At 44.0% G+C, this 20,723-nt stretch overlaps 2 protein-coding genes across 9 annotated transcripts in view; one reads left to right on the top strand and one right to left on the bottom strand.

Moving 5' to 3' along the window:
• Positions 1–20,723, top strand: part of LOC126980391 (glycine receptor subunit alpha-4-like) — a 110,076-nt gene that overhangs the window by 54,893 nt on the left and 34,460 nt on the right. For 7 of the 8 annotated variants that reach the window (XM_050830275.1, XM_050830277.1, XM_050830273.1 and 4 more), the window contains exon 2: positions 5,618–5,713. The exons of the other annotated variant lie outside the window; for it this stretch is intronic. The gene's annotated coding sequence lies outside the window, so the exon portion shown is untranslated. The remainder of the gene's footprint in view (positions 1–5,617; positions 5,714–20,723) is intronic. 8 annotated transcript variants of the gene reach the window in all.
• Positions 4,852–20,003, bottom strand: LOC126980394 (two pore potassium channel protein sup-9-like). Its single transcript, XM_050830284.1, has 8 exons — positions 17,610–20,003; positions 14,360–14,501; positions 13,347–13,351; positions 12,111–12,253; positions 8,780–8,980; positions 7,079–7,197; positions 6,347–6,574; positions 4,852–5,735 (listed from the first exon to the last, which is right to left on the bottom strand). Exons 1-8 carry the CDS (start codon positions 17,734–17,736, stop codon positions 5,591–5,593), a joined length of 1,110 nt encoding a protein of 369 aa, XP_050686241.1. The 5' UTR covers positions 17,737–20,003; the 3' UTR covers positions 4,852–5,590.

Raw genomic sequence — 20,723 nt, 5'->3', positions numbered from 1 at the left:
CGAAAAGAAAGAGAGGAAGAGCAAATGACAAATCTCTAGCATTTTTTCTTTAATTTGAGTTTAATAAGTATACCAAAAATGAAAGAAATTTTTTGAGAATATATTGGATTGCGAGTGAAAGGGAGGAGGAGGAGGAACAGGAGAAGAAGGAGGAGGAGGAGGAAGAAGAAGAGGAGGAGAAGACAAGAGAAAGACATTCATTTTTCTGTGTTAGGTCAGGTCAAGGCAGCGGCTCCTCCTCCTCCTCCTCCTCCTCCTCCTCCTCCTCGCCGGAATAAACAAGCAGTGCGTTCTCTTACCTGACGTAAAAATAGTGACACACAACACCCAATCTCACCTTTCCATCCGCTCTGTCTCCTCCTCCTCCTCCTCCTCCTCTTCCTCCTCCAGAACCCCCAACTTTCCTATCTTCTGCTGTCTATCACTCCTCGCTCTTTTTCTTCTTTTTCCTCTGTCTTCGCCTTTCTTCCTTTCCCCTCTTCTTTTCCTCTCCTTATTCCCTCTTTTCTCCCCTCCTTCATTCCTTCTTTCCCATCTTCTGTCTATCAACTTCCTTCTTTTTTTCTGTTTTCTACTTTCCTCTCCTTTCCCCTCTTTCTACACCTCTTTTCCCCTCTTTTTCCCCTCTTCTTCTCTCTTTTCCCCTCCATTCTCCTTCTCTTCTTCCCCTCTTCCTTTCTTCTCATTTTCCACTAACTTGTCTCTTTTCCCCTCTTCTTCTTTCCTCTATCTTCCCTCTCTTTCTCCTCTTTCTCAACTTTCCCATCTTTTTTGTCCATCAACTTTTTTTTCTTTTTCTCCATTCGTTACGTCCTTTCATTCGGTATTCTTCTCCCTCCTCCTCCTCCTCTTCCTCCTCCTCCTCCTTCTTCTTCCCCTCATATTTCTCTCATGCCTGTCTCTCTGTCAGTCTCTTAGTCCGTCTCTGTCTCGTATATTTGTCACTTCTGTCTGTCTGTCTCTCCGCTCCCCTCTCTCACCTCCTCCTCTGTCTCCTCTTTCCTTCCTCTCTTCCTCATCCTCCTCCTCTCCTTTATTTCCGTCTCTCTCTCTCTCTTCTTCCTCATAACATATCGGTCGCTCATCTTCCTCCTCCTCCTCCTCCTCCTCCTCCTTCTCCTCCTCCTCCTCCTCCTCCTCCTCCTCCTCCTCCTCCTCCTCCTGCTTTCTTCCTCTTCTTTCTCTTCCTCTTTTTTTTTTCCTCCTCCTTCTTCTCTTTCTCCTCTTGAGCCATGTAGATAAGAGCAAAATGAAACAATAAAGAAAAGTAAAAAGTGTGATATGTAAAATGAACGAAGGAAAACGCAAGAAAGAAAAGCGTAAAAGAAAAAAATATGCAAATTAAAACGAAACAAAACTATCAAAAAAAGAAATAATGGCAAAAAATTAAAAACTACCGAAAGAAAACTGAGAGAAAAAAGCTTGTTATAGAAAAATATGCAAACACGAACGAAACAAAACGATAAAAATAAAAAAAAATATATATAAATCATCTTTTTTTTCTTCTTGTTTTCTTCTCCCTCACCCCTTTGACGTTCCCTCCTCCTCTTCCTCCATAACCTTCTTCTCCTACTCCTCCCTTTTCTACTAACCTCTCCCTAACCACCACCACCATCACTACCACAACCACCTCCACTACCACCACCACCACTACCATCACCACCATCACCATTGACTATCTCCACCACAAAAGACGATTCAGTAGTAACAAAAGAGATTCGATTCCCCTTTGTGTTTGCCTTGCGCTGACCACTTCAATCCCCTCCCTTAGCACCCCCTCCCTCCCCCCTCCCCCCCCCCTCCCCCGCCCCAAGTCCTTAAGGTTTTTCCACTTCAACGCCTCTTTTGTGCTCTTTAAATACACTGATTCGTCTTGGAATGTCTCTTTCTCCTTTATCTCTTGCTCTTTTCTGTCTTTCTCTGTCTCTCTCTCTCTTTCTCTTTTTTTCTCTCTTTTCTTTTTATTTCTCGTCCTTTTATTTCACCATTATTTTTATCTTATTTTATTGTTTTCTTGTTCTTGTTGTTTTCTAGTTCTTCTTGTTCTTCTTGCCCTTGTTTTTGTTCTTGTTCTTTTTGTTCTTCTTGTTCTTGTTCTTCTGTTTCTTCGTCCTCGTCTTCTCCTTCGCCTTAACCTTGCCCTTAACCTTCGCCTCTCTCGTAAAAATGAAAGTAATCCGCGAGAATGTTTTATTTATTCATTTATTTCTTCCTCTCTCGTTTTTTTGCTTTGTGTTTTCTATAATGTTCGCCTTAGGAATTCTCTCACAGTGCCTCGGTCATGCGTCAGTCTTCTGAATATCGTTCGTTGAGTGTCTGAACGTCAATATTTAATCCTGTTGGTCCAGTTTGGTTTGACAGACTAGGCGGTTTGTTACTTCGTTTCTTTATCCCGTGTATGATGTAGTATGTTGAACCTTCTGGTAATATAACTCCTTCATGGCAGTGGCGGTACAGTAACAATACAATACGAGAAAAACAGTGAGCAATAAACTTTTACTACCAATAATATCAACACTTTTTTTCTGTTACTACTACTACCATTTTTTTTTTACATCAAAGGATACGGCTCAAGGGCAACAAAAAGGGCACAAAAAAAAGCCCGCTACTCGCCGCCTCCATCTTACAAATACTACCAATATCTATCTTTTCCTCGCAAGTTTCATCCATTGAGTTCTATCAGTAAGGCGACGTCCACTAATGAATTCACAGTCCCACATCCTCATCAATAACTTCAATTCACGACTTCGATCATCATTCTACGCTTTATTTCGCTTACAACAGCAGTAACAACGACGAAACTAACCAAGGAGACGATTCTGCGAACATCTCTCAGGGATAAAGACTAATAGTTACGGTAAAGAAGGGAGGGGAGGAAGGAGAGAAGACAGGAGGCAGGATGATATGGAAGGAGGAAGGGAGGCAAGGAGAGGGACAGAGAGAGAGAGAGAGAGAGAGAGAGAGAGAGCACCGACCATTTAATAACAAGCTAAACAGAAAATTCAGGCACACAGGCAAAGCAGGAAAGGTTGGAAGGGAAGGGAGAGGAAAGAACTGGAGGCGGCAGACGAACGGAGCAGGCAGGCAGACATGAAGGGAAGGAGAGGCATAGAGAGAGCACACCAGAGACTTAAGGCACACAGGCACACCAGGAAAGGTTGGAAGGGAAGGGAGAGGAGAGACAGGAGGCGGCAGACGGACGGAGGAGGATGAGAGAGGCATAGAGAAAGCACCGAACATTTAATATTTTTCCAGGCGGCGCGTCGGGGCAGCTTCCTTACTGATGCCATTTGTTGCTGGCGTGAAAAGGATAACTGGCAGGGGCTGAGGGCGCGGCAGGGGAGGCACAAACACCCCTGCCAACCCCTGTATGACCACCATTACGCCAGGGTACAATACAGCTTACCAGGGACACTGTAGCTCGCGTTCTGTACCTCCCTCTTCCTCGCACCGAACCCCAATTGATGTTAAACTGATGGGCACTTGATTGTGGGTTCTCGAAAGGGGATATGTTGAACCCTGGCGCCCTTAGTCCCTCCCCCTATGGCTAAGGGCGTGAAGGGTCTGTTTGCTAAGTCCCCACGCGTGTTCATACGCCCCCAGACCGCCCAGGGAAGCGCCGCAGATTATAATGTTGGTTTTTCATGCTGCTGGGTGACAGAATGGGTGTCCAGTGTCAGGGGGGCAGAACCTGGACGGACGGGCAGGCTCTCTCTCTCTCTCTCTCTCTCTCTCTCTCTCTCTCTCTCTCTCTCTCTCTCTCTCTCTCTCTCTTCCTTTATTTCCTCTTCCATCTCCGTTTTTTCCGGCCCCTCTTCCATTTTTCAACTTTCTATTCCTTCTTTGTCTTTTCCCCTCTCCCCCATCTTTGTCCCTTTTTCGTCTCTTCTTCCATTCTTCATCTTTCTAGTTATTTGTTCCCCATCCTCCATTTTCCTCTTCTCTCCTTCTCTCTCCGTATGTCTCTTCTTCTCCTACGTTCTCCCCCATCTTTGTCCCTTCCCGCCCCTTCCTCCATTTTCCTGTTTTCTAGTCCCTTGTTACCCATTTTGTAGTTTCCTCAGTCCCTTTCCCAGCTCATTTTATTGTATCCCTTCTTCTTCTTTCTTCGTTCTCTCTCTCTCCCTTTCCTTTCCTTGTCTTCTCTTTCCTCTGTGCTCTTTTCATTTTAAGTTTCACATTTGACCTGTTTGTTAATTCCCCTTTTTCAACGTATCTTAGTTCTGGTCCTCACTTTTTTCTATCCTTTTCTTCCTTTTCTTTTTCTTCCCTGTCCTACTTCATTCAATTCCTTCTTTCCATTTCCTTTCTGTTCTGTTTTCCTAGCTTCATTCTCTAGCTTCATTTCCTCTTTTCTTTTCTTCTTCTTCTCTGTCTTTTCTTTCTCTTCTGTTTACGTTCACTTTCATTCCCATCTCCTCCTTTTCCTTTTCTTCCCTTCACTTATTTTATCGTCCTTCCATTTTCCTTCTTATCCCATCTCTTCTCATCCCTCTTGTCTTTCCCTCCTTCCTTTTTAATCCTATCCCTTTTCTTCCTTCTATTTTCCTCTTCTCCCTATCTCATCTTTCTCATCTCTACAACACAGCTTCTTCATCCCCTCTCAACCTCCCCTTTCAACCCCTCACCAACTCCCTTTCCCCTCCCTTAGTCTTTTGCAGGCCTCCCTTCCCCCAATTTCCCTCCCCCTAATCCATCCCTTACTTCTAAATACCCTTCATCTCTTCTTGAACCTTCCCCTTCCCTCTCTCTTTAATACTAGCAACAGGGACAGTAACGTATATATAAAGATATGTGTTATAGTCTGCCATAAAATCTTGTCGTTTTCTCGTGTTCGGAAAAATACGCTAGTTCAAGGATATACTTTATGAAACCCAATATAGGTAACAGTTTGGTGCATAACAGCGTAGAATTGCATTGTATATATCTGTTCTCGTTGCATCGTGGTAAAAATGAGAAATCGTATAAATATAAATATGTTTCTTTGAGAGCTATAGTAACGTATGTGCGATAAATACAGGCTAGCATATGTGTGTGTGTGTGTGTGTGTGTGTGTGTGTGTGTGTGTGTGTGTGTGTGTGTGTACAGTTTCCAGGCTCAAAGATTATATACAGCGTGTGTTTATGTATATATCTGCTTTCTCTACTCTTCTAGCTAAGGATATTTGGCACGAATCAAAAGTTCCTGTATATAATTTTTCTTATGTTAAAAAAATACTCGACGTCTGTACATAGTTACCCCTAATTTTATGCTGTTTTTTTTCGTCCATTTGCTTCCCATACTCCATTTTCCTTCTCCATTTATCCTTCTTTCTTTGACTCTATCTATCTATCTATCTATCTATCTATCTCATATACATACAAGTTAAGTAAGTACCAAAAAGCGAATGAGACAATCTATCTATCTATCTATCTATCTATCTATCATGTACGTACAAGTTAAGTAAGTACCAAAAAGCAAATGAGACAAAAATATAGAAAGTTATAAAGAAAAATATAGGAAAAAAAAAACAGAAGTAAAAAACTGTCTTCCATTCCCGCTTCCTATTCGCTTCCTCTTCGCCTCCTTCTGAGAATATCCTTGGCGCATCCTACACGGAGGACCTCTTCATCCTCAGGTAGTTGGCCACCATGAAGGAGTCGTGGAGGAGCGGCGGGAACTGGTCACTCCCGGGGGGCATGACCTTGCTCGTTCCCACCTGGTCCACGAGCAGGTGAGAGATGCGGGAAGGTGACCTGGCGGGGAGAAGGTGAGGGAGGTGAGTGAGGGTAATTAAGAACAGGTGAGGGATAAATTAAAGTGAGTAATTAATAATGTTAGGGATTAATTAAGGACAGGTGAGGGATTAATGATGATGAGGGATTAATGACGGTGAAGGTGATAGATTAATGAACGTGAACGTGAAAGTGATAGACTAATTGTTATCGTATTCGTTTTTTTTTTTTTTTCCCTCCATAAGCGCCGGTATGTTCTCTTCAGTGGCTCTTGCACCGCCCCAACCCGTTAGTGGCGCAGGCGAATTTTATTTATAGTGACTGTGATGTATTGCTTGGGTCTTGCTAAAACGATCAGTTTCTGACAAATCCACCACGATTAATGAAAACCGTTCCATCTTTATTGCTTGTAACCTACTTATTAATAACTTCAAAATTATGAATATGATTATACGTGTAATGAGAAAGAGCAAATAAACGTTACTATAACTGTTGGAATTGCAAAACCTCATAAGACTGGTTTAGTTTACACACACACACACACACACACACACACACACACACACACACACACACACACACACACACACACACACACACACACACACACACACACACACACACACACACACCTGTGCCTGCTCTCCGTGGGGCTGTGGTGGGGCCTGGGGTAGCACGTGCACGAGCAGACGGTGGCCACGCTGGTGTAGGAGCCGAGGTTGCCGTCCACGCTCAACTCCCCTTCAGGTGTCCCAGCCAGTAGCTTCCCGTTGATGGCCATTACCTCGCCGTCCAGCGTGATAACGGAGCGTGAGGCGTCCTGCATCTCCAAGTCACCTGCCTTCACGTCCTCAGTGTTCCTGGTATAGGTTTGGACAGGACGGAAAGGTAGATTGCGGGGTTTGGTGAGGCTGAGTTAGGTTAGGTAAGTGTTGTTAGGTTTGGCTATACGTTCAAGTTGTTCTGGTTTCGGGATTTCGTGAGGCTGAGTTAGGTTAGGTTAGGTGTGTATTGCTAGGTTTGGTTATGTTAAAGTTAGGCTTGGTTAGACTGTTGGTTTAATACATATCAGCATAGGATCTAGGTGTCCAATAAGAGGGGAGGGGTAACCAGGATACCTTTTTTTTTAGAACTGTTGAGATCCAGGAACATTACAAAGGTAAAATTATGTTAAAGGGTTGCTTAGGTTTGACTTTGTATCATTTGTCTTTACGTTTCCAAGTTTTACACACACACACACACACACACACACACACACACACACACACACACACACACACACACACACACACACACACACACACACACACACACACACACACACACACACACACACACACACACACACACACACACACACGTACATAGTCATGAAGCGCAGCACCAGCAAATTGATGGAGGCCGCCACCACCGTCAGGCCGAACAGAATGAACACCAGCGAGAGCGCCACGTAGCCTGGGTTCTTGGTGAGCGCGTTGGGTTTCTGAAAGGAAAGAACACAGCACGCATTAGGTTGTCTCAGTGATAACGTTAGCCACTACACTCACGTCTCTCTTCCCATTCTTTTGGCGGTACTGAGTTGTGTGTCTAGGTGGTGTTTGTCAGAGTGTTTAGCGTGTTCATTACTCTTCCTGCGAAAATGTCATTAATAGAGTGATGTAAAGAAAATGTTCTTAGTGTAATAAATCAATGCTGTTCGCCTTGTCTATCACAGAAGCCGTCGAGTAATGTAAACGTGGCAGGCGGTGTACGTAGACTTTTTCCACGTCACTGCCTAGGTAACGCTCCGCCCGTCACTCACGTCTTATGGGCATTAAAAAGTTGGTGGCACTCTTGTGGAAATCTTGCTGAAAACCCTTCTGCTGATCAGTCTCCTGGTGCTAAATGTGGCAGGAGATTAACCGAGACTTTTGTTGAACTAGATGTAAATCTTTTTGTGTATAACAGAATTTGCTAACTAAGCGCCAGAAAACTGTTGTCAATTCAGCGTGGCAAACTACGATGATAGTGCTGCTACTGCTACAGCTGTTGCCACGAAGCGTAAACTACACTCACACATACACATGCAAGGACACACAGCAATGTAGGAAGACTGCAAGAGGCCCCACCTGCCAAGCCAGCCCAGTAATCACCAATCAGATCTCTGCCTATCCCTGTCGTTTATTTGCCCTTCCTCGTCTCTGTCTTATCTGCCGTTTACTTATTCACTTCCTCCGACTCATATATCTTCATTCATTATTCACTTACTGCCAAAACAGCGCACTATACTTCATTCATTATCTTTAAATCTTTTCCTGTCGTGTTACGTTATCTCTCTGCCAGTCCTATCGCATGTTTATTTATTATTAACTCGTAACTCTTTTTACTACCTCCCTGCTAGCCCACGTCACTGTATTATTCACTGGCATGTTTCCTCGCCTGACTCCAGCAGTGTATTTACTACCTCAGTTTTTACGTTGTCTCGTGACTGTCTGTATTTATCTTTCCTCTCTGACGTGGCATTTCCCTTCGAACGCATTGTTTATTCAGCGTCGCGTTGTGTCAAGGGATACGTTGACGAATCAGTAAGTGAATCCCTGCACGCGCGAGGATGTACATTTTGGAGAACCGGATATGATGAAAGCGGATAAAAAAGAGAGGAATAAAATAGGAATAAAGTGTAGGACAGCGTAACTGCGTCGTACAAAGGAGAGAGAAGTGAAATAAAGGAGTGAAGGAAGATAATAAACAAGAAGATAGAAGGGAACGAAGAATGGTAATAGAGAAATAATTTTAAGAACGAAGAATTAAAAAGTTATGACAAGGAATTACTGTGTCGATTACCAAAGGAAAAATCAGCAAAAAAACAAAAAACAAAAAAAAAAGTCGCTCCTTCCTAAAAGTGAAAACGAAAAAAAAAAAAAATACTTCCCCTTCCCCCAGAAAACTATGCACGTGTTAAAGTCACAAAGTCAAGTTCACAAACTCCTAGAAAAAGAAAAGAAAAATAGTGTTGAAAAGATAATGGAAACTGAAAGAAAAAATCACGCAAAACACAATCCTTCACCAGCACTTCATAACCTTACCTGGAGAGCCACGAAGTCCCCGAAGCCGATGGTGGTGAGGGTGATGAAGCAGTAGTAGAAGGCGTCGATGTAGTTCCAGTTCTCGTAGTGGGAGAAGACGGCGGCCCCGGCGGTCATGACGATGGAAGAGAGGGTGCCCGTCACGAAGAGCTGGTTCACGTCCGTCGCCTCCGTGGTGGTGCAGCCCAGCATCTTCTTCATCTGCCGGGAGCGTCGTGATGGAGTATGATGGAGTATGAGTGACTGGAGTATGCCAGATTTTTTTTAAACGTCGTGTGCGAGCGCGTAGATAGCTGGTTTTGTTTGATTTTTTATATTAATTTTTACGACTGAGTTTATAACATGTAGACAACTCTGAAAATCCAACACTTCAGGCTAACTCCGTCCTAAAAATAGAATTAAAAAGCCAAACTAACCACAGAACCGTCAGTGAATACTATTGCGGCGCTTTAAAAATCTGCGGAAGTCGCTGGACCTTTTTTTACTAAGCCGTTAAGCCCTTATGATATGTGCTTATCATTATTTTCATCAAGCTGCTGCATAGGCCTACTTAACGTCAATGCTGCTTGTCTTTCTTTTTATTTTTTTTTTCTCTTTCTCTCAGGTGAAGAAAAAGAAGAAAGGGAGGGAAGGAAAAAGTTGCGATTATGAGAAAGGAGTTTTAAGACGAATGTAAATAAAGGGAACAGGTAAAGGGAAAAAGAAACAGTTATGGGGACGAACGGAAACAGGTATATATATATATATATATATATATATATATATATATATATATATATATATATATATATATATATATATATATATATATATATATATATATATATATATATATATATATATATATATATATATATATAGACAAATGAAGAAGGAAAAGAATACAGGTTAACGAGTCTCTCTCCCTCTCTCTCTCTCTCTCTCTCTCTCTCTCTCTCTCTCTCTCTCTCTCTCTCTCTCTCTCTCTCTCTCTCTCTCTCTCTCTCTCTCTCTCTCTCTCTCTCTCTCTCTCTCTCTCTCTCTCTCTCTCTCTCTCTCTCTCTCTCTCTCTCTCTCTCTCTCTCTCTCTCTCTCTCTCTCTCTCTCTCTCTCTCTCTCTCTCTCTCTCTCTCTCTCTCTCTCTCTCTCTCTCTCTCTCTCTCTCTCTCTCTCTCTCTCTCTCTCTCTCTCTCTCTCTCTCTCTCTCTCTCTCTCTCTCCGTTGCGTAAGACAAAGTAACACGCATGACAAGCTGAACTTTTTCCATTATTTATCTGCGACACTAAAAGTTCCAGCCTGCTTATACTTCGCATGTTCAGTGTTCGTATGAATGAATAAACAGACTTCCAGGTATATACTCGTATGTACGCGTATATACAGCCGGTCATATTAAATGGCCCCGTAAATAAGAATGTGAAAGCCTGAAGTGTCTGTAAGTCATTCTCTCCAACAGGGCAATCCATATAGTTCACGCAGATAAATGGTGTGTGTGTGTGTGTGTGTGTGTGTGTGTGTGTGTGTGTGTGTGTGTGTGTGTGTGTGTGTGTGTGTGTGTGTGTGTGTAAAAACCGTCAACTCGATACATATTTACCTTCATGGAGAGTTGCGTAACCATACAAGGCTCATTACGTTATGGGTTATTCATCGACTTGACGTAATTATTTTTCCCGGTAGATAAATACGAACGCCCGACACGAAGGTAACTATGGAGGTCGCGAAGATAATTACTCCAGGCAGGCGTGTGGACAGGTGTGCGAGTTAGGTTGATGGGTCGGGAAGGAAGGAAGGAGATCGTAAACAACATGAAGGACGAAAGATTATCACTGTTGACGGGGATGTTAATAATTGGTAGCTTACGTAAATGGATGGATTGGAAGGTGGGAAGATAGATTAAGATAAAGAACGAACAGGCAGGTAAAATAAGAGTTTTTTTTTTTTTTTTTTTTTTTTTTTTTTTTTTTTTTTTTTTACTGCAAAGGAGACGGCTCAAGGGCAACAAAAAGAGTGCAGAGAAAAAAAAAGTCCGCTACTCACCGCTCCCATAATAGACAAAAGTAGAGTGGCCAAAAGGGAAATCAAGTCATAGGCAGGAAGAAATGCAGACGTGTAAGGGATGAAAGAGTGAAGATGCTGGTTAACTCTTGCATAAGGGGTTTGGACAGTATAGGGATGAGCTAGAGTAGAAAGTCGAGTGCAGCGAGGCCGCGGGAGGGGGGAGGCATGCAGTTAGCAAATTCAGAAGAGCAGTCAGCATGAAAATATCGAAATAAGATAGAGAGGCAACATGGGGGCGGAGTTTAAGAGGTAGAAAGAAGACTGTTAATATGAGAAGGGGAGTTGATGAAGACGAAGAGCCTTTGATGAGACGAAGAGCCTTTGATGGACATGATGGTCGTAAGAGACACATGAAGGACGAGAGATTATTACAAATGACGTGCATGTTGATAATTGGTAGCTTACGTAAATGGGTTGACTGGGAGGTGATTAGGTAGATTAAGAAAAAAAACAGACAAAGTAAGAGGTTGATCGGCACACATCTAAATGGGTAAATGGGCCTTGGTAAATGGGTGGATTAGGAGGTGGGTAGGTAAATTTAATGAAGGAGCAACCCGGTAAAATAAGATGTAAATGGGCATAAGGAGCAGTGAGTAGCGGGTTTTTTTTTTCATTATTGTTTCCTTTTTCTTGCCCTTGAAGTGTTTCCTTTACTGAAAAAAAAGAATGTAAAAACTAACAGGTAAATGAATATATAAACTAAATGAAAATGGACAGGGGTAAATGAATGTGCAAAGATGGAAATAGAGGTTAATGTATATATAAGCTAGCAGGAAAACGGACATAGAAGTAGATAAATGTGTAAAGCAAAGGGCAGGTGGACGTAGAGTTAAATGATTCTACAAAGGGTGAATAGTTACTCTCTTTAGACAGGTATTTAATAAGTATCCCACCTGTCCAATTTTCATTTGTCTAGTTTTCACCTGTCCAATTCTCACCAGTTCAATTTTCACCTGTCCATACCTTTACGTAAGTGATCAAATAATTACCTGTCCATATGGGTTCAAATAATTGCTTCTCCATTGTTAACATGACTTACTTTTTATTTGTCTAATATTCATCTGTAATTTCCACTTGTCCTGTTCTTACGTGTCCGATTCTCCCCTTTCCAATTATCACCTGTCCAATTTTCACCTGTAATTTTCACCTGTCCAATTTTCACCAGTCCAATTATCACCTGTCCAATTTTCACCTGTAATTTTCACCTGCAATTTTCACGTCTAACTTGCACCTGTTTACTTTCACTTATCTTCACCTCGGCCCCCCCCACCCTTCACCTGCCCCGCGTCCTCCTCACCTTCTTGATGATGACGGAGGTGAACTTGTTGAGCCGCTCACCGATGGACTGGAACATCACCATGCCCAGCGGGATGCCCACCACGGCGTACACGATGCAGAACGCCTTGCCCCCGATTGTTTCTGGCGTGGAGTGACCGTACCCTGGGTAGGAGGAGGAGGAGGAGGAGGAGGAGGAAAGGAGGATCAGTTTACATTTTGGGTTTTTGCTTTACTGTTTTGTTAATATGTTTTTTGTTTTACCTGTTTCTTTTTCTTTACTCTTTCCTTTTTTCTTTTTCTTTTTTACTTTTTACGTTTTTATTTACATTTTACTCATTTTTCGAGTCGTTTTGAACTTTTTATTTATTTTGCTTTACGTTTTTGTTCATTTGTGTTTTCCTTACTTGACGTTTTTGTTCATTAAAATTTTGACATTATATTTTATTGATTTATATTTCACTTTTTGATTTACCTATAGTTTTTTTTTATTTCATTGTTTTTTTATTGTCTATTTTTATTATTTTATTAATCGAGTGGCTGTACACTAAACAAGAGGAGGAGGAGGAGGAAATATGGATCGTTTAGTAGTTTTTTTCTATTTGGCTTTACTTATTTTTATTTTTACTTTATTTTATTTGTTCATTTCTATTTTTTTTACTTTTTACTATTTTATTTATTTATATTTTACTTTTTTTATTCGTTTATACTTCCCTCAAGTCATTCCCACAACCCTGCAACCCCTTCTCTTAACCCCTTCCCATCACCCCTTCCCATAACCCCTTCCCATAACCCTATAACCCCTTCCCACAACCCCTTCTCACAACCCCTTCCCATAACCCCTTCCCATAACCCTATAACCCCATCCCACAACCCCTTCCCATCACCCCTTCCCATAACCCTATAACCCACAACCCTTCCATCACCCCCTTCCCATAACCCTTCTTCACCCCTTCCCATAACCTATAACCCCATCCCACAACCCCTTCCCATCACCCCTTCCCATAACCCCTTCCCATAACCCCTTCCCATAACCCTATAACCCCATCCCACAACCCCTTCCCATAACCCCTTCCCATAACCCCTTCCCATAACCCCTTCCCATAACCCTATAACCCCTTCCCACAACCCCTTCCCATAACCCCTTCCCATAACCCCATCCAACCCTTCCATAACCTTCCCATAACCCCTTCCCATAACCCTATAACCCTTCCCATAACCCCTTCCCATCACCTTCCCATAACCCCTTCCCCATAACCCACCCTTCCCATCCCCCTTCCCATAACCCCATCCCACAACCCCTTCCCATAACGCCTTCCCATAACCCCTTCCCATAACCCTATAACCCCATCCCACAACCCCTTCCCATCACCCCTTCCCATAACCCTATAACCCCATCCCACAACCCCTTCCCATCACCCCTTCCCATAACCCTTCCATAACCCTTCCCATAACCCTATAACCCTTCCCACAACCCCTTCCATAACCCTTCCTTAACCCCATCCCACAACCCCTTCCCATAACCCCTTCCATAACCTTCCCATAACCTTCCCATAACCCTATAACCCCTTCCCACCCTTCCCATAACCCTTCCCATAACCCTTCCTAACCCTTCCCACAACCCCTTCCTATCCCTTCCCACAACCCCTTCCCACAACCCCTTCCCATAACCCCTTCCCATAACCCTATAACCCCTTCCCACAACCCCTTCCCATAACCCCTTCCCACAACCCCATCCCATAACCCCATCCCCTAACCCCATCCCTGACCTTCCATCCCATAACCCCTTCCCATAACCCCTTCCCATAACCTTCCATAACCCTTCCCACAACCCCTTCCCATAACCCCTTCCCATAACCCCTTCCCTTAACCCCATCCCACAACCCCTTCCCATCACCCCTTCCCATAACCCCTTCCCTTAACCCCATCCCACAACCCCTTCCCATAACCCCTTCCCATAACCCTATAACCCCTTCCCACAACCCCTTCCCATCACCCCTTCCCATAACCCCTTCCCATAACCCCTTCCCATAACCCCTTCCCAACCCTTCCCAACCCCTATAACCCCTTCCCACAACCCCTTCCCATAACCCCTTCCCTTAACCCCATCCCACAACCCCTATAACCCCTTCCCATAACCCCTTCCCATAACCCTATAACCCATTCCCACAACCCCTTCCCACAACCCCTTCCCATAACCCCTTCCCATAACCCCATCCCACAACCCCATCTCATAACCCCTTCCCATAACCCCTTCCCTCCCCTTCCCACAACCCCTTCACAGTAACCCCTTCCCAACCCAACTTCCACTGCTGCCCCGCCTTGTGTGGTTGGCTCTCGATGATCACGGTCTCGATGAACTTGAACTGGGCCGAGGAGATGTTGTATTGACTCTTCAGCTGCGACCGAACATCTGCAGGGAGAGGAAGGACAAGAGTGGCGTTGGTCGGGGTTATTTCCTAAGAGGGTTTTGGGTCCTTATTTTTCAACGTACCGGGTTCCCATTACGACTATTTTCCAAGACCACAGATAAGATTTACCGGGTTTTCTTGAGTGCTTTGCCCGCTCAAGGTGAAGAAGTCGTGTAAAACTATCACCAGGATCACAGAACAGTCCAAGCAAATCCCCCAAAACTTCTACGAGAGGCTTTTTAAACAGGCGAGCGGAGGGGCTGATACGGTTAGAAATAGGGGCTTTACATATAAGGGCGCTGGGTGGAATTGTCTGGGGTTGTTTAAGGGCGCTTGGTGGAGTTGTCTGGGGTTGTTTAAGGGCGCTGGGTGGAGCTGTCTGGGGTTGTTTAAGGGCGCTGGGTGGAGTTGTCTGGGGTTGTTTAAGGGCGCTGGGTGGAGCTGTCTGGGGTTGTTTAAGGGCGCTGGGTGGAGTTGTCTGGGGTTGTTTAAGGGCGCTGGGTGGAGTTGTCTGGGGTTGTTTAAGGGCGCTGGGTGGAGTTGTCTGGGGTTGTTTAAGGGCGCTGGGTGGAGCTGTCTGGGGTTGTTTAAGGGCGCTGGGTGGAGTTGTCTGGGGTTGTTTAAGCGCTGGTGGAGTTGTCTGGGGTTGTTTAAGGGCATGGGTGGAGTTGTCTGGGGTTGTTTAAGGCGCTGGGTGGGTTGTCTGGGGTTGTTTAAGGGCGCTGGGTGGAGCTGTCTGGGGTTGTTTAAGGGCTGGGTGGAGTTGTCTGGGGTTGTTTAAGGCTGGGTGGAGGTGTCGGGGGTTGTTTAAGGGCGCTGGGTGGAGTTGTCTGGGGTTGTTTAAGGGCGCTGGGTGGAGCTGTCTGGGGTTGTTTAAGGGCGCTGGGTGGAGATGTCAGGGGTTGTTTATGGGTGGAGCTGTCTGGGGTTGTTTAAGTGGGTGGAGCTGTCTGGGGTTGTTTAAGGGCGCTGGGTGGAGCTGTCTGGGGTTGTTTAAGGGCGCTGGGTGGAGCTGTCTGGGGTTGTTTAAGGGCGCTGGGTGGAGCTGTCTGGGGTTGTTTAAGGGCGCTGGGTGGAGCTGTCTGGGGTTGTTTAAGGGCGCTGGGTGGAGCTGTCTGGGGTTGTTTAAGGGCGCTGGGTGGAGTTGTCTGGGGTTGTTTAAGGGCGCTGGGTGGAGCTGTCTGGGGTTGTTTTATAAAAGTCCGTATACAGTACATAGAAAATAGTGGAATTGAGTTATCAAGGAGTGGAGTTGAGCAGGGTACTTTGATAGAGTTTTTAGATAGAAGCGAGTTGAATAGAGATTGCTGAGTATGTTTTTATCTTTTTAGTGAGATAAGGCTGATTTTATTTTGCTTTTCTCTCTCTCTCTCTCTCTCTCTCTCTCTCTCTCTCTCTCTCTCTCTCTCTCTCTCTCTCTCTCTCTCTCTCTCTCTCTCTCTCTCTCTCTCTCTCTCTCTCTCTCTCTCTCTCTCTCTCTCTCTCTCTCTCTCTCTCTCTCTCTCTCTCTCTCTCTCTCTCTCTCTCTCTCTCTCTCTCTCTCTCTCTCTCTCTCTCTCTCTCTCTCTCTCTCTCTCTCTCTCTCTCTCTCTCTCTCTCTCTCTCTCTCTCTCTCTCTCTTCTTGTATATTCCTCCCCCTACTCTTTTTCTCTCCTTACCTCCCCCCCCCTCTCTCTCTCTCCCGCTCCTTTATTCCTCCCCTCACTTATTTTTCCTCTCTCCCTCACTTTCTTCTTCCTGTTTATTCCTTCCATACTCTTCTCCCCTCCATCTCTCCTTTTTTTTCTCTCATCATCTTTCCTTCTCTTCTTTCATTCACCTTTTTCCCTCTCCTTTCCTCCATATACTTACTCGACCTTTCCCTTCCTTTCTCTTCTTTCCTCTCCCTTTTCCTCCTACACTCTTTCTCTCCTTTTTAGCACTCTTCCCCTTCCTTCAATTCCTCTCCTTTCCCTTTCCTTCCCCTTCCCTTATCTCTTCCCCTCTAAATCCATCCTTGTACTTCCTCTAACCCCTTCCCTTCCCCTTCCGTCCCCTTCCTTCCCCTCCTTTCTTTCTCCCCTTTCCTTTCCTTCCTCTTTCTTCTTTCCCTTTCCTTACACTCCTACACTCTCCCTCCCTCCCTGCACTTCCTCCCCCTTTCCCTTCCCCTCCCTTCCCCTTCTTTCCCCTCCTTCGTCACGGGCCGTTTGGGGTTTGTCTTGCGATGTTTGTTTAATCTTGGTCATGTTTGTTCCTCTTTCTTCTCCACCGTGAGACAGAACAGGTAACCGCGTCTCTTTTTTTTCTACCGTCTCTCCCTCTTCTCTTCCCTCCTCCTCCTCCTGTTCTTCTTCGCCTCGTGTTCAGGTTGCCTCCACTGGTATCTTCCTTCCCTTTTTATACTATCTTTTCTTCCCCTTTCTCTTCCCTTGCCCCTCGTTTTTCTTTTTTCTTTTGTTTCTTCTATTTCCTTCTCTTCGTTTTTTTCTGCCAGTGTCTTGTTCTTTAATTTTTTTCTTCTTATCTGTTTTTGTATTGTCTTTATCACCTGCTTCTACACCTTTCTTTATTTTCCTTATCATCCTCCTTCACACACACACACACACGCACACACACACACACACACACACACACACACACACACACACACACACAGAATGGAGAGGAGTGGCAAGAGATAGCAATAAGAATTAGATATTGAAGGAAATAGAATAGGTATAAAATCAGACCACGAATGTATAGTGACGAACATGCAACAACAACAACAACAACAACAACAACAACAACAACAACAACACAAACATACACAACAGAAACTTGCACAAGAACACACAAACGCACACACAAGAAAACAAGCACATAACAATGCCACAGATACAAACACACCAATACAATAACAAAGAACACACACACACACACACACACTAACACTAACACTAACACTAACACTAACTAACTAACTAACTATACCAAAATGCGGACAAAAAATGCCGTAAAATTTAATGAAAGAGCAAAAAATAAAAAAAATAGCACCACCAACACCATCATCATCACTATCACTAGCAACACCAACACAACACCACGAGCAACACCACTGACAACACCAGCACAACACACGGATACGAACGCTTGATCACCCTCATCCGCTCGGCCTCCGTGTCACTCTCCAGGGCATCGAACACGGCCGCCCCGATCAGCAGGTACGTGAAGGTGCACACCACCAGTGACAACGTCCGAACGTTCTGCCGCCGCATCCTGGCCTCGGCTTCCACCTCGATCTTCAGCGCGGTGGCTTGGCGGACCGGCGGGGAAGAGGTTCTGTATTCGCTTCTCTCTCACGCTTTCTTTTGTTTTGTTTTTCTTGTATTCTTTATTTCTTTCTGTATCTGTTTCTTTTTCTCTCTTACGCTTTCTTTTGTTTTCTAGTGTTCTTTCTTTTTTTCTGTATCTGTTGTTGTTTTTCTCTCTCACGCTTTCTTTTGTTTTCTAGTGTTCTTTCTTTCTTTCTGTATCTGTTTCTTTTTCTCTCTCACGCTTTCTTTTGTTTTCTAGTGTTCTTTCTTTCTTTCTGTATCTGTTTCTTTTTCTCTCTCACGCTTTCTTTTGTTTTCTAGTGTTCTTTCTTTCTTTCTGTATCTGTTGTTGTTTTTCTCTCTCACGCTTTCTTTTGTTTTCTAGTGTTCTTTCTTTTTTTCTGTATCTGTTGTTGTTTTTCTCTCTCACGCTTTCTTTTGTCTTCTAGTGTTCTTTCTTTCTTTCTGTATCTGTTGCTTTTTTCTCTCTCAAGTTTTCTTTTGTTTTCTTGTGTTCTTTCTTTTTTTCTGTATCTGTTGCTGTTTCTCTCTCACGCTTTCTTTTGTTTCTTAATTTTCTTTCCCTGGTTCTATATTTTTCTCTCTCACTCTTTTATTTGTAGTTAGCTTTCTTTCTTTCGTTCTGTGTTTGTTTTTCTTTCTCTCACTCTTCTTTTAGTTAATTTTCTTTCTCCTGTTCCCTTTCTCTCCTTTTACTTTTTTTGTTTTCTTTCTTGTTGGTTTTCTTTCTCTGGTTTTGAATCTGTCCCTCTTTCTGTCACTTCCTCCTTGTTCTGTTTCTTGTTTTACTTCTCTGGTTCTGTTTTCGTTAATCTTCCTCTCACTCCTTTGCTTTAGTTGTCTTTATCTCTCTTTCTATTATTTCTTTCTATTTCTTTCTAGTCTTAGTTTATCACCGGTGAATTTCTTTGTTGTTTTCTTTCGTTCTCTTTTATCAGTTCAGTATCGCACATTAATTATTTTTTGTCGTTTTATTGATATTTTTTGTGTAATACCCAAGAGTTTTTTTTATTTATTTGTTTAGTTAGTTTTATTTGATTTACATTTTTATCTTATTCGAATCACCAATAACTTTTCCGTCAATTCAATCTGATCCAGCTATTATTCGGTTTTATTTATGAGATGATGTTTGTTTTCCACTCTTACTCAAGGCACGAAGGTAACACAAACACTCACTTCATAAACCAAAGACACACAAACACACGCACAAACACGAAACACCTGGCGAGACCTTTCCCTTCCTTTCTCTTCTTTCCTCTCCCTTTTCCTCCTACACTCTCTCTCTCCTTCTCAGCACTCCTCCCCTTCCTTCACTTCCTCTCCCTTCCCTTAGCAAACCCTTCTTGCTCTTGATTAACCTGTACAGCACAAATTACACCTCTGACCTTCACTCACTCCATCTAACGACCCTTAACATCACACAGCAGAGGTCATGGATAGCACTCTTTATCTTACACTTCGGAAAACACGAAAGAGAAACAAGAGGCGCAACAAAACCCCTCTTTAGTGACACTCCATTGATATCGTTGCTGGTTAGGCGTCGTCACAGCACCCACGTATACCCCATGGTGCTGTAATGGGCCTGGGGGGACTAAGTGAAGATCCTGACGGAGTAGCTGAAGTGAAACGACAGGAGCATTCGCAAAACTTCTCTTCGGCGTCACACAGTTGTTTACGGTGCTCTTTAGGCGTCGTCAGAGCACCCAGACCTTCCCCATGGTGTTCTTCAGGGCCTGGGGGAGCTGTGCGTGGCTGGGTAACAGAGATGAGGCAACAGGGAGACTGCTAATACTTCTCTTGGGCGTCACACTGTTGCTTTCGGTGCTCTTTAGGCGTCGTCAGAGCACCCAGACCTTCCCCATGGTGTTCTTCAAAGCCTGGGGGAGCTGTGCGTGGCGGGGTAGCGGAGGTGTGACCCGTGTGAGGCGTCGGGGGAATGTTTGGGTGGACGGCTTGAGGTGGAGTCTATCAGCTGCTCGTGTTTACATCTGGGTGCGCGTGGGAGAGGGAGCACCCCGACCCCGCACGCAGATCAATATATCCGTCCTCCTGCCTTCGTCTGTCGGCCTGAACGTCGCTCTAACGGGTCTTCTTACGCGCTGAGGCTTGATCTTACGTGTTGTGGGGTTGTTTTGGTGTTGTCGTGCTTGGTCGAGGTTGTAGAGGAGTTATAGTGAGTTGTTTTTTTCTTTGTTTTGGTTGTCATGTCACGTGTGGGTGTTTGCTCTCGTGTATGGGTGAGTGTTTTGATCAGAGACTTAATTTTACGTGTTGTGGGGTTGTTTTGGTGTTGTCGTGCTTGGTCGAGGTTGTAGAGGAGTTTTTGTGAGTTGTTTTTTCTTTGTTTTGGTTGTCATGTCACGTGTGGGTGTTTGCTTTCGTGTATGGGTGAGTGTTTTGTTCAGGGACTTAATTTTACGTGTTGTGGGGTTGTTTTGGTGTTGTCGTGCTTGGTTGAGGTTGTAGAGGAGTTTTTGTGGGTTGTTTTTTCTTTGTTTTGGTTGTCATGTCACGTGTTGGTCTTTGCTTTCGTGTATGAGTGAGTGTTTTGTTCAGAGACTTTAATTTTACGTGTTGTGGGGTTGTTTTGGTGTTGTCATGCTTGGTCGAGGTTGTAGAGGAGTTTTTGTGGGTTGTTTTTTCTTTGTTTTGGTTGTCATGTCAGGTGTGGGTGTTTGCTTTCGTGTATGAGTGAGTGTTTTGTTCAGAGACTTAATTTTACGTGTTGTGGGGTTGTTTTGGTGTTTCCGTGTGGGGTTGAGTATGTAGAGGAGTTTTTGTGGGTTGTTTTTTCTTTGTTTTGGTTGTCATGTCACGTGTTGGTCTTTGCTTTCGTGTATGAGTGAGTGTTTTGTTCAGAGACTTAATTTTACGTGTTGTGGGGTTGTTTTGGTGTTTCCGTGTGGGGTTGAGTATGTAGAGGAGTT

Source organism: Eriocheir sinensis, chromosome 44 (genome assembly GCF_024679095.1).
Source record: "Eriocheir sinensis breed Jianghai 21 chromosome 44, ASM2467909v1, whole genome shotgun sequence".
NCBI classification, from domain to species: Eukaryota; Metazoa; Arthropoda; class Malacostraca; order Decapoda; family Varunidae; genus Eriocheir; species Eriocheir sinensis.
This window is presented reverse-complemented; position numbering and strand designations above follow the sequence as displayed.

Coding starts and splice junctions, on each gene's coding strand:
- LOC126980394 (XM_050830284.1), bottom strand. CDS start 17,736: ATGCGGCGGCAGAACGTTCGGACGTTGTCACTGGTGGTGTGCACCTTC. Junction 14,502..17,609: donor GCGGATGAGGGTGATCAAGC/GTTCGTATCCGT, acceptor CTCTCCCTGCAG/ATGTTCGGTCGCAGCTGAAG. Junction 6,575..7,078: donor GTGCTGCGCTTCATGACTAT/GTACGTGTGTGT, acceptor AACCTATACCAG/GAACACTGAGGACGTGAAGG.